Below are 12,840 nucleotides of genomic sequence, written 5' to 3' on the forward strand. Positions count from 1 at the left end.
CTGTTAATTAAAAAAATTAATGAGGCAATTATAAGAATTTTTCGACACAGTGAAATACAGAATTTTCAATCTTTTTCTCCTTCCAAAAATTGTCCATAAGCAGCAAAACACAAAACTGAAACAAAAACTTTAATTCCTAAAACTTTCTCTTGAAAATACTTATGGATTTAGTGAAAACAAGCACAGAGCGATCCTGTGTAATCAGCTTCCCCTTAATGGAAACTGTCACTACAAGAATAGAAGAGTTTAGGATTTCTTGCAGAATAACCACTGTCTATAGGACAGAGCACTCATGCTGTACCTTAGTCAAACTATGAAGTATGATACATAGTCATAATTTGAACTTTGATACTGCCTTAACAAAATGAAAGGGTGGATTTATTGGGAGGGCAGCGTAGGGTATATAATTATTAAGTTGTCAACAGAAATAATGACATTACTAGGGAATGTCTCACTTTGATGACTCAAGAGTTAGGACAACAAGTATGTACCTCCAGCAGTGCCTCCTACTCCGACTCAGCTGTAGGTTGCAGCTTTGCAACTTGAAAACCACTGATCAAAAGATGAAGAGGAAATTGCCCAAAGAAATGATACAAAGCCTGAAAGTTGTTGACTCAGAGTGAAGAGGGGAAGAAATCTGATGATGTTTGTAACTTTTTTTTTAGTTCTTGGGTCACACTTGGCCATGCTCAGGGGTTACTCCTGGCTCTGTGTTAAGGAATTACCTCTGACTCGTCTTGGGGAACGCTAAGGACTACTAGAGATCAAAACCGGGTTGGCCACCTGTGGGGCCAGAGCCCTACCTGTGATGCTATCCCTCCAATCCATGTTTTTGTAACTTAAAAAAAAAAACAGGGGCCATCCCCAGGGGCCACTTCTGGCTGGTGTTGCAGATCAGTGGTTGGGAGTCCAGCCAGGTGCTGTGGTGCTTGGCCAGGAGGTGCTCAGGGACCACCAGCGCCACACCCAGAGTGATGCAAGTGGGACTTATTTGCCTGTGCTCAGACCCGGGAACTCACACTTGCCAAGCATGTGCTCCATCTCCCTGCCCACTACACGTTTAAATGAGCTTTTTACAAAATGAAATACAGAAACCAGCAAAGTTTTAAATTTAATCAGGACATCTTTAGGCAATGTGATGGACTGAATTCATCTGGAAATTTACTTGCTAGTAGTATTTGAATTTTTTCCTTTCTGGCTTTTTTTTGGGGGGGGGCGCATATTTGGCCATGCTCAGGGGTTACTCCTGGGTATACACTCAGGAATTACTCCTGTCAGTTCTGGGGGACTGACCAAATGGGGTGTGGGGGATTGAACCAGAGCCAGCAGCATTCAAGGCAAGCAACTTCCCTGCTGTAGTCTCTCTCCAGCCCTGTATTTGAATATTTTGCCTTTGTGAAAAAACCTATTTAAATTTGTGTAAATAACTTTTCTAAACAAGTTTACCAGAGTTAGTACAGTGGCTCTTAATGGGGGATGAGGATGATTTTGCCCCCAGGAGGCATTTACCAGTATTTGGAGACATTTTTGATGTCGATGTCACGGCTAAAGTAAAAATTCTACTAGCATCTAGTAAGTAGTGGACAGCAAGGCCATTAATCATCCAGCAATGCACAACACCCACAGACTAAAAATGTATTCAAGATATAGAACAAGGGTTAAAATCCTTGCTTTGTCACATAGCTGACTCTGGTTCAATCCCAGAACCTCATCTAGTCCCTTAGCACTGACAGGAGTGCTCCCTAAGCAGAGTCAAGTGTAAGCCCGGAACACTGCTATAAGTGGCCCTAAGACCAAAAAAAAATACAAATAAAAAAAACCAACACTTATCCAGCCTCAAATATCAACAGTGCCAAGACTGAGAAACTCTATAAGGATTACTGCTACTATGCACCTACTACATTGTATCATTTCGTATCATCTGTGGGATTGTTTTTCTTACTAACAATTCAAATAAAGTGAAGATCATACAAGATTAAAACTCAACAAGGAAACACTGACTTTAAAGGAAGAGATAGAAGAGAGAGAGAGCTAATAGATCTATACAGGGCTTTGCATCCCAAAAAGAAATAATACACAATTTTTTTCTAAGTGCACACCGAATATTTTCCAAAATAGACCATGTGTTTGGTCAAAAAACATACCTCAACAGAATCAGGAAGATATAAAATGTATCAACTACCTTTGCATACCACGATGCACTGAAGATAGAAGTCAAACACGCACAGACTGCTGGTGGGAATGCCGAATGGCTCAGCCCTTTTGGAAAATAGTACGGATACTTCTCAAAAAAAATTAGAAATAGAGCTCCCATTTGACCCAGTAATACCTCTTCTGGGAATATATCCCGGAGATGCAAAAAAGTATAGTAGAAATGACATCTGCTTTTACATGTTCATTGCAGCACTGTCTACAATAGACAGAATCTGGAAAAAACCCGAGTACCCGAGAACAGATGACTAGTTAAAGAAACTTTGGTATATCTACACAATAGAATACTATGCAGCTATTAGAAAAGATGAAGTCATGAAATTTTCATATAAGTACAGCAACATGGAAAGTATCATGTAAAGTGAAATGAGTCAGAAAGAGAGGAACAGACATAGAAAGATTGCACTCATTTGTGGAATGTAAAGTAACAGAATGGGAGACTAACACCCAAGAACAGCAGAGATAAGTATCTGGAGGATTACTCCACAGTTTAGAAGCCAGACTTGCATATTGAGGGAAAAGGCAACTCATATATACAAGGAATCACCAAGTAAAGGGTGCTAGGAGGGCCCGCTCAGGATGGGAGAAGCGGGCTAAAAGTAGACTATAGACCGAACATGATGGCCATTTAATACCTCTACTGCAAACCACAACACTCAACAGGAGAGAGAGAGAGAGAGAGAGAGAGAGAGAGAGAGAGAGAGAGAGAGAGAGAGAGCAAAAGGGAATGCCTTGCCACAGAGGTGTGGTGGGGTGTGGGGGGTAACGGGGTGGGGTGGTGGGAGGGATGCAGGGACCATTGGTGGTGGAAAATGGGCACTGGTGGAGGGGTGGGTGCTCTATCATTGTATGACTGAAACACAAGCACGAAAGTTTGTAAGTCTGTAACGGTACCCCCATGATGATTCACTAATTTAAAAAAATGGGGGAAAAAACAAAAATAGATAAATAAAATAAATAAAATGGAGATCAATGGGGGCTGGAGTAATAGCATAGTGAGTAGAGCGCGGCCTTGCACGCAGCCGACCCGGGTTTGATTCCCAGCATCCCACATGGTCCCCTGAGCACAGCCAAAAGTGATTCCTGAGTGCAGAGCCAGGAGTAACCCCTGTGCATCACCGGGTGTGACCCAAAAAGAAAAAAAATGGAGATAAAAAATAATCCAAATAATCTGGGGCTGGATCAATAGTACTGTGCATAGGACATTTGCCTTGCACACGGCCGACCCAGATTTGATTCCCAGCATTCAAATCTAGAGTTAATTCCTAAGTGCAGAGCCAGGAGTAAACCCTGAGCACCACCAGGTGTGACTCAAAAAGCAAAAGGCAAAACAAACAAATAAATAAATAATAAAATAATCCAAATAAAATAGGGATCAATATTTTATTTATTTATTTATTTATTTGGTGGGGCTTGTGGTTTCTCCCAGTGGAGCTGGGGAACTATGATCCGAACTCCTACACGAAAAGCACATGCTCCAGCTCTTAGAGTCACTACCCTGTTGCAAAGCTTCATGTTAAACAGGCAGAGGTTTTATTTGTTTGTGTTTCTTCTGGGCCAAACCTACATGGTTGGACAGTTCCCAGCTCTACATTCAGGGTAACCAGGCTGTGCTGGGGACTGAACCCAGGTCTCCTGCATGGTCTACGCCAGCCCTTTGAGTTATCTCACTGGCCTGAAAATCAGTCTTTAATGCCAGTGTCAGAGGTTAGAAATGGATAAACCAAAACATTTCACATTTATGCTATTTTAAAACAATTTTCTTTTTTAAAAAAGACTCAAAATCCATCCCTTCATAATATTGTATTTTTATCTTATTTTTAAAGCACATTTTAGAAATTCAACTTGTACTCTTTTCTTGACATTCACTCAAGGTTTTCATACTGTGGTTAAAATCACCTTGAAATCTTTCTGAGTGAGGAATAGATTTATTTTTCACTATTGAATTTATCTTTTCTTTCCTAATGCTTTCTCTAGGAACTAAATGGCAAGATTCAAGGTCATCCTTCACTTTTTTAAATAAAGCTCATTTTTGTTTTGGGCTATCTATAAGAGACACTTATAGTTTTTCAAATATAAAAAGCTTACTTACTGGGGCTGGAGAGATAGCACAGCAGGGAGGGCATTTGCCTTGCACGCGGCCGACCCAGGTTCAAATCCCAGCATCCCATATGGTCCCCTGAGCACGGCCAGGGGTAATTCCTGAGTGCAGAGCCAGGAGTAACCACTGTGCATCGCCAGGTGTGATCCAAAAAGCAAAAAAAAAAAAAAAAAAAAAAAAAAAAAAAGCTTACTTACTGATTGTTCCTGAGAAGCTCTTTTTAGAGTGCTTCAATAATTTGTCATCTTAAGATATGCCTCTTTACAAATTTAATCACATTTATATTTTGAGTTTTCTTTTGTCTTCTGTATATTTGACATTTTTCTATTTGCAGATAAAAATACTATGCTCTATTTTCTGTCTGTTGTCACCTCCTATAATTTTACCAGGTTTTAAAAATCTATCTATGCTTGGGGCTGGAGCGGTAGCACAGCGGAAACACGTTCGCCTTTCACGCGGCCGACCTGTGTTCGATTCCTTCACCCCTCTCGGAAAGCCCGGCAAGCTACCAAGAGTATCAAGCCCGCACGCCAGAGCCTGGCAAGCTACCCGTGGCATATTTGATATGCCAAAACAGTAACAATAAGTCTCACAATTAGAGATGTTACTGGTGCCCGCTCGAGCAAATCGATGAGCAACAAGATGACAGTGACAGTGATCTATGTTTGGGACATACCAGTCTAATAGTTTTTCTCTATTACTCATCTCTAAAAGAAATGAGAGGGGGCTGGAGTGATGGCACAGCGGGTAGGGCGTTTGCCTTGCATGCGGCCGACCGAAGTTCGATTCCCAGCATCCCATATGGTCCCCTGAGCACCGCCAGGAGTAATTCCTGAGTACAAAGCCAGAAGTAACCCCTGTGCATCGCCAGGTGTGACCCAAAAAGCAAAAAAATAAAATAAAATAAAATAAAATAAAATAAAATAAAATAAAATAAAAGAGTGGGGCTGGAGCAATAGCACAGCGGGGGTAGGGCATTTGCCTTGTACGCGGCCAACCCAGGTTCAATTCCCAGCATCCCATATGGTCCCCTGAGCACCGCCAGGAGTAATTCCTGAATGCAGAGCCAGGAGTAACTCCTGTGTATCGCCAGGTGTGACCCAAAAAGAAAAAAAAAGAAATGAGAAAATACAAAACTATTTATATTGTTGAGTCTTCAAGTCCACCTCTTTTTTTTTCTTTTTGGGTCACACCCAGTGATGCACAGGGGTTGGTTACTCCTGGCTCATGGCTCATGCACTCAAGAATCACATAATCCTGGTGGTACTCAGGGGACCATATGGGATGCTGGGAATCGAACCCGGGTCAGCCGCGTGCAAGGCAAATGCCCTACTTGCTGTGCTATCACTCCAGCCCCATGTCCATCTTTTTTTTTTTAGTTTTGCTTTTTGGGGTCAAACCTGGCAATGCACAGGGGTCACTACTGGCTCTGCACTTAGGAATCACCCCTGGTGGTGCTCAGGGGATCATATGGGATGCTGGAAATCAAATCCAAGGCAAGGCAAATTCCCTACCCACTGTGCTATCACTCCAGCCCCTCAAGTCCATCATTTTCAAAGCAGAAATTATGCCCTACTTTATTTTTTGTTTGTATATACTCTGGTTTCTCTTCATATTGCATAAATCTTTTGCCTTTTTATTTTTGGTTTGTAGCATGTTTGACACTTTAGTTTATCCACAGGAGAAATTTTTATCAAGTGCTTAAAGGTATTACCCATCTTTCATTATCCCATATGATTCTCCTTGTGACTATTGTCCTGTGCAAAATATAAGTTAAAGTTGATTCGCCTTTCTCCTAAGTTTCCTTATTACTTATCCTTTCTGGGGACCACTTCTGGGTGAATAGGCTTCGAGGATTAAGGAAAAAAGCCCAATTTAAGACAGATGGGGATGGGGCTGGAACTGTAGGGGGATTGGGACTATGGGGACACTGGTGGAGAGAAGTTGACACTAGTCATGGGATTGGTGTTGAACTATTATATTCCTAAAACTCAACTATTAATAACTTTGTAAATCACATTCTTTAATTTAAAGAAAGGAAAGTAAAGAAGAGAGAAAATGCATGGGGTCATGGGGCAAACAGCCTCATGAGCTGAGCCCTGGCAGTCCTCCAAGTCCTCCATGAGCAGAATTTATTGCTTAGAACCAGTGACCATCAAAAGGAGAAGAACAACATTCCTTGATCAGGTGCCTCACTCGCTTGATCTGTCCGGGTTAGACTTTAACATATCTGAGGGCATCAGTTTATTGGGATAAATTGTTGGTGGGTTATTTGTTTTATTTTTAAAAAAATTTTTAGAGACGTGATTTACAAAGTTACTGATTGTTGTATTTAGACATATAATAATTCAACACCCATCCTCCACCAGTGTCATCTTCCCTCCTCCAACATTCCAGGTTCCCTCCCCATCCCCCATCCCAACTCTCATTCCACCCCAGCCTATTAACCGGATAGGCACATTATAGAATTTCAGTGCTTGCTTCTTAGATTTCATGTTTTCAGTTCTGTTGAATATGTGTTTTGGGTATATGGCCATACCCTGATTCATATCACTGGTATAACTGAAGCCCTGATGCCTATTAAGCCATTGTTTCCTGGGAATGAACGTTTTTCTAAAGGACTTTCAGGAGAGAGAGCAAAGATGGGCCCGAGCCAGGGCAGCGTCCGCCTCTAGCTCCAGCATTCTGAACCCAAAGTTCCCATAAACTACTCATCCTGTCCATTTCCTCAATCTATCTAGTCCCCACACATTTCTTTCTAGTTCTAGTTCTAGTTGAAATCCTTGTTTTCAAACTGTACATGATAGCAAGAATTAAGAGCTCTGGAAATCAGATTTCAGAGTCTTGGTGTGAACCTGGATCACCCCAATGCTGGGTGTATGATCTTGAGTAAGTTGCATAACTTCTCTGGGTTTCTGGTAGAGTTTGTAAATTGTTTATAAGCAGTTATAAAGAAGTAATCCCTATGGATTTTATGGGGAGGTTTGTTCATACTCTGCATCTTCCAGCTGAAATTTCCTAAAGGAACAGCCAATAAGTGAACTGAGCAGTGAGATTAACTATATCCCATCAATCTACAGAGACCCGACATGAGAGCCAGTTACATATTTATATACAGTTGTAAATGAGGACTGCTCTGCTATTTCCCTCAGAGTTTAGCAGGAGCATTTTATTGAATTATTATCACAATATGAAATGGTAGAGATATATTCTGAGGACTTTTCAAGAATTCTAGATGAAGGGTCTGATTAAAAGCTATTTATACTAAAAAGAAGAATTCGGTGATCAATACCCATCTGCAACTATCTCCAACTTTCCAGCTAATCAAAGTGTGCTCACTCAGACTCCAGCCAGATGACTTACTCCATATATTACATTATTAGAAATGAAGTGACGATTGAGAAAGGAGAAGATTGATAAAGGGCTGGGTGTATCATTCAGCAAGCAGAGGATCTGCCCAACTTGTGTGTGGTCTTGAATTTGACCCCCAACACTATATTAGCCATCCCACCACTACCCTAGCCTCATGGGATATGACTTCAGTGTTCCCCAAGTGATGCCACTTCCCAGAATATGGATATGTTTGCCTGACAGTGTTAAATTTTGAAATGTAGAGAATAAGCATCGAAGTATATGGTCAGGGTGACCCAGTTTTGCTCTCCCATTTGTCAGGGGCAACTCAGTGTTCTGAGAAAGGGCACCTAGCCTTTTTCAGTTAGTTGAAATGCACTTGAAATACTTAAAAAACACAAATTCACTGCATGAAAGGCTTGAAACCGTTACTACAATTGAAGACAAAATATTGTTATGCCTTAGTTTTATTATTTCCTATTGTAATTAAAATAGGTGAAGTGCAAAAGAAAAGATTCCTAAGCTTTCTTTAAAACCACTAAATGGAGTATTAGAGTTTGGGGATAAAGATTTCCCTAGTTTAACAGAGCAAAGACTTTTTATCCGACGGTGTTCTTCATTAGGTGATTCATACATATCATTACAGCCACATGGCTAATTGCAATAGCCAGGGTTGATGGGCTATTTCAACTGCTTCTTGCATCTCTCACTGTTCTTAAACTAAAAAGGGCAAAACCCCCAGTCGCCACTACTAGTGAAGGATTTTCTCCCCAACAATGAGCTTGAATAAAACATTTCTTCTGGGAGGTAGAAGAGGCTCTTATAAGTCAAGTTGACTTTCAACCATGTTTTTCATTATAACAATTATTTCCTAGAGGATAAAAAGAAGAATTTGCTTTGATTAGGTCAGAAAGCTGTCATAGTGAAGACTTGAATCAGCTTTGCTGCCTCCACGCAGCCTAGGCTTGCATCTGTAGCTCCCAGATGCAGCAGGGATTTCCACCCTCGCCATTTGTCAAGGACACCGTAGGGAGGCACTATGGAAAAGATCATGCTCCTTTGGGGTTGTTTTCTATGATTGTGGTCAAAGATTCTTTCCAGTTGTCCCCTCGGATGGCATTTGCTGCAGTTATCAAGCTGATCACTGAAATGATAAAGCATAAAATATTACATTTCTAAGTGTTCCTTGTGATTTCAACTTTGTTCTTCAGTTTTCATTATGAATCGTCCCCATCTGTCCAAGTCTGGTGCTCTAGGGGCTGACTTTTCCATTGTTGTAGTTGTAAGACTTTATCCAGTATAAAAGGGACCCCCAGTCTAAGACTTTTTCCCTTCAACAGAACTGGTGAGTGAATCCACAGAACTGAATTTGGGATGAGAGAGGGGGGCAGCAATAGATACTTTGTGCTGTGGTGGCAAGTGTTTGTATGCTAAAACTATGAAACCATAGTTAACAGCACTGTAAATCACACTAGCTCCATAGAGTTTTAGAACTTGGACTAGCGAGATAGGACAGCAGGTAGAGTGATTGGCTTGCAAGTGGCTGACCCAGGTTTGATACCTAGCATTCCACATGGTCCCTCAAGTACCCCAAAGAGCAATTCCTTAGTACAGAACCAGGAATAACCTCTGAGGTGTGGCTTGAAAAAAAATTCAAAATAATACTAATAATAAAAAATTTAGTTTTGGGGGAAAAAATCACTCTACCAACAAAGTGGTGCCTGAAGTAAGTGATATTTTACTTTTTGACTATTTTAGGAGTTTGACCAAGATGATGACTGCAGTCTTTCCCTACTAGCTAGTGAGGAAGGAGATGCAAGTGGCGATAGACAAGACTGGCAACCCAGGACAGAAGGTAGGGGGCTTGCGAGAATATTGATTATTTAGATTTCCGTGCTAACTACAGAAGTGCTTGGGGCAGAACTTTGGAAACACACATACACCACACACACACACACACACACACACACACACACACACACACACACACACACACACACACACACACACACACACACTCATCTCAGCATCCAGGCTCTGTTCTCTTCCAGAACCAGGCAGGTCTCCATCAGCTCTTGTCCCCGAGCGTCTCCAGAAGGGAAGCAAGGGAACTAGAGCCTCAACGCTCAGCCCCAAGGATGGAATTTTCCAGAGCAGTGCCTTTGCGTTTAACAGACTCCAAGGTATTTGCGCTTCTTGCAACAGGAAAGTTACCACATCCATCTGCCATTTGTTGACCGATGAACTTCATAAAATAACCCTATTGACGGGCTCCAGTTTCTTTCTGGCCTTGTCCTGAATTTCGTGTCTAATGCGCCGGGAAGCGGCCGCGTTGGGTCTCGCTCCGCATCCGGCGAGCTCCCTGAACGATGCATGGGCCTCGCTTTGTGGGCTGCGACCCTAATGCGATGCTGCCCTCTGCTGGGCAGGCTCCTGCCTTTCTCAGACTCGTCGGAATCTTCCCCAGACCGAGGACACAGAATCATTAGTTTAGGGACCACGTCCCTCCGCCCCCGCCCCCGCCCCCTCTACCCCCGGGGTGGCGGGGGAGGAAGTATTAAGTATTTATTGACTATAAATTTAGGTAATGGAAGATTACCATTACCTAATATCTCAGGGCTGGATGAAGGAGACGTTACTGAGACTGCTGGAGAAAATAGATCAACGGGGTGATGATGATGATGATGATGATGATGATGATGATGATGATGATAATGATGATGATAATGATGATGATGATAATGATGATGATGATGATGATGATGATGATGATGATGAAATTTAGGTAACAAAAAAACCCGAAAATATTCTCTTTAATTACATGTGAAGCAATGAATAGACTATAACCTCTAGGCAAAGATTTCCCAGAGACAGAGAAAGAGGAAGAGAAAGAGGAGAACATGAGAGAACACCAAAATACTCAGAAATGTGACACCACACTCACAATTGTGACATTTGAAATGATTAATGCAGAAAGGCCAAATAAAAGTCAACAAACCCCCTTCCAAATGTTCCTTGGGGTCTGTCTGCTATTCAAAAGCTTACAGTAGGCCTAGATCTCTGAAGCCCAAGCACCTCCCAGGCTGTTAAATAAATCCATCTTCTCTGCTGAGTTTGGAGATGACTTGCCAGTAAGGTGCTAGTAATCATTATAAAATTGATTTCTGTTATTCTAAATTTAGTGTAAGATTTCTATTTTTTTTTTCTTCTTCTTCTTGGGTCCTGCTTGGCCTTTCTCAGGCCTTACTCCTGGCTCTGGATTTCTCAGGGATCTGGTGATGCTTGGGAGACCATAAGTGGTGCTGGGGACTGAACCCAGGTCAACCACATAAGTAGCAAGTCCTGCTGTACCATCTCTCTAGCCCCCAAATCCATAATCTTTTTTCCACTGAACTTGAGTCACACCCGGCAATGCTCAGGGCTTACTCCTGGTTCTGAACTCAGGAATTATTCCTGGTGGACCCTGGAGACTATATGGGGTGCCGGGAATTGGACCCAGACTGGCAGAGTACATGGTAAACGCCCTACCTGCTGCACTATTGTTCTGGCCCCAGATCTGTAACTCTTATGCAGCATCTCCATTGTATGCTTGCAGTTTAAATTTTTGAAAGAAACTCTAAACTAATTTTTTAGATATCAGAAAATCTTTACTTGATTTACTTATATATTTCAGTCACAACGTCTAAAATAAAAATGTTCAGGATCACTAAGGGCTGGAGTGAATTTTCTGAACTACATGGTCACCTCTGGGAGTGGTCCTGGAACATAGCAGTGTGTGGCCCTCAAACAAAAATTTGTAGGACAGTAACAGGAATGGTATTCAACTTCATTATTGATTCATTTATTTTTATGGGGGGGAGAGAAATCCCAAAGATTGCACCCAAGTCCTCATCCGGGTGTCCGCTGCTGAGTTACATATTGGGTCCTATACATTCCTTCAAATTGCATTTTTATGTTGCTAATCTTTTAAGTGCTGGCACACTTTATGAACACTTCACACATATACTTCACATATAAACAGTTTATTCTGTTATTAATAAACATATTTAGTCATTTAGTTAATATCTGTTTATATTTTTCTATTAAAAAGGGAGCATCACTAGTTAAAATATTATGTATATTCAAACATTAGGCTGTTTGTATAATCCCCATTGATTTTAGCAATTAAGTATCCCTGAAGCATGCACTTGCTTTATCACAAGCTTTTAAAAATGAGAAATGTAGGGCAAGACTGATAGTACAGTGGCTAGGGGATTTACCTAGCATGTGGCTGACCCGGGTTTGATCTCCAGAACCACATATAGTCTCCTGAACTCTGCCCTGAGAACCAAAATTCAAAGAGGGACAGTGTGTAGGGGGGCGGGGGGAGAGAAAGAGAGACAGACAGAGACAGAGACAGAGACAGAGTAAAGTACAATTTATGGACTTTCAAAGCTTCCTACCAAAAAAAAATCAAACATCTTTCAGTATGAAAAAAATCCTCTTGCATGGGGCAGAGAGATAATACAGCACGTAAGATACTTACTTGCAATTCGTGGCAGACAAGGGTTTAATCCCTGACACTGTCTATGCCAGCACTACCAGGAATGATCCCTGAGCACAGAGCCAGGAGTAAAACCTGAGCACCACCAGATGTTGCTACAAAACAAAACAAACAAAAAAATCTTCTTGAATTTTTCATTCATTTACTTTCCCAGAACATGGCAGGTGCAAACCTTTAAAATCAGAAATTGAGCATATAAAATTGCCATTCATGGGTGAATAAGAACCAATTTCCTGAAATCACTGCATAAAAATGTTTTTAAAGAGCTATTATCTGGACCAAATATGATGACCTCTCAGTGTCTGTGTTGCAAGCTATAATGTCCAAAAGTAGAGAGAGAGAGTATGGGGAATATTGTCTGCCATGGAGGCAGGGGGAGGGTGGGAAAGGGGGGGTATATCCAGGATATTGGTGGTGGGGAATGTGCACTGGTGGAGGGATGGGTGTTTGATCATTGTGTGATTGTAACCCAAACATGAAAGCTTGTAACTATCTCACGGTGATTCAATAAAATTTTTAAAATTAAATAAAAAAAAGAGTTATTATCAGGCTGCTTAGTGACAGAATGTTCCCTAGCTAGGTAAAAAGGAAGGACGTTTTAGAAGATTCTAGAAAGTTCAGAGACCATTATAAC

General features: G+C 41.4%; 1 protein-coding gene across 5 annotated transcripts in view; it reads left to right on the forward strand.

Moving 5' to 3' along the window:
• MAP3K19 (mitogen-activated protein kinase kinase kinase 19) overlaps positions 1–12,840 on the forward strand; it is a 57,423-nt gene that overhangs the window by 6,961 nt on the left and 37,622 nt on the right. For all 5 annotated transcript variants that reach the window (XM_004616503.2, XM_004616504.2, XM_012934502.2 and 2 more), the window contains exon 3: positions 9,422–9,518. In XM_004616503.2, the coding sequence (XP_004616560.2) occupies positions 9,422–9,518 (97 nt within the window). The remainder of the gene's footprint in view (positions 1–9,421; positions 9,519–12,840) is intronic.

This window comes from Sorex araneus, chromosome X (genome assembly GCF_027595985.1).
Source record: "Sorex araneus isolate mSorAra2 chromosome X, mSorAra2.pri, whole genome shotgun sequence".
In the NCBI taxonomy this organism is placed as follows: Eukaryota; Metazoa; Chordata; class Mammalia; order Eulipotyphla; family Soricidae; genus Sorex; species Sorex araneus.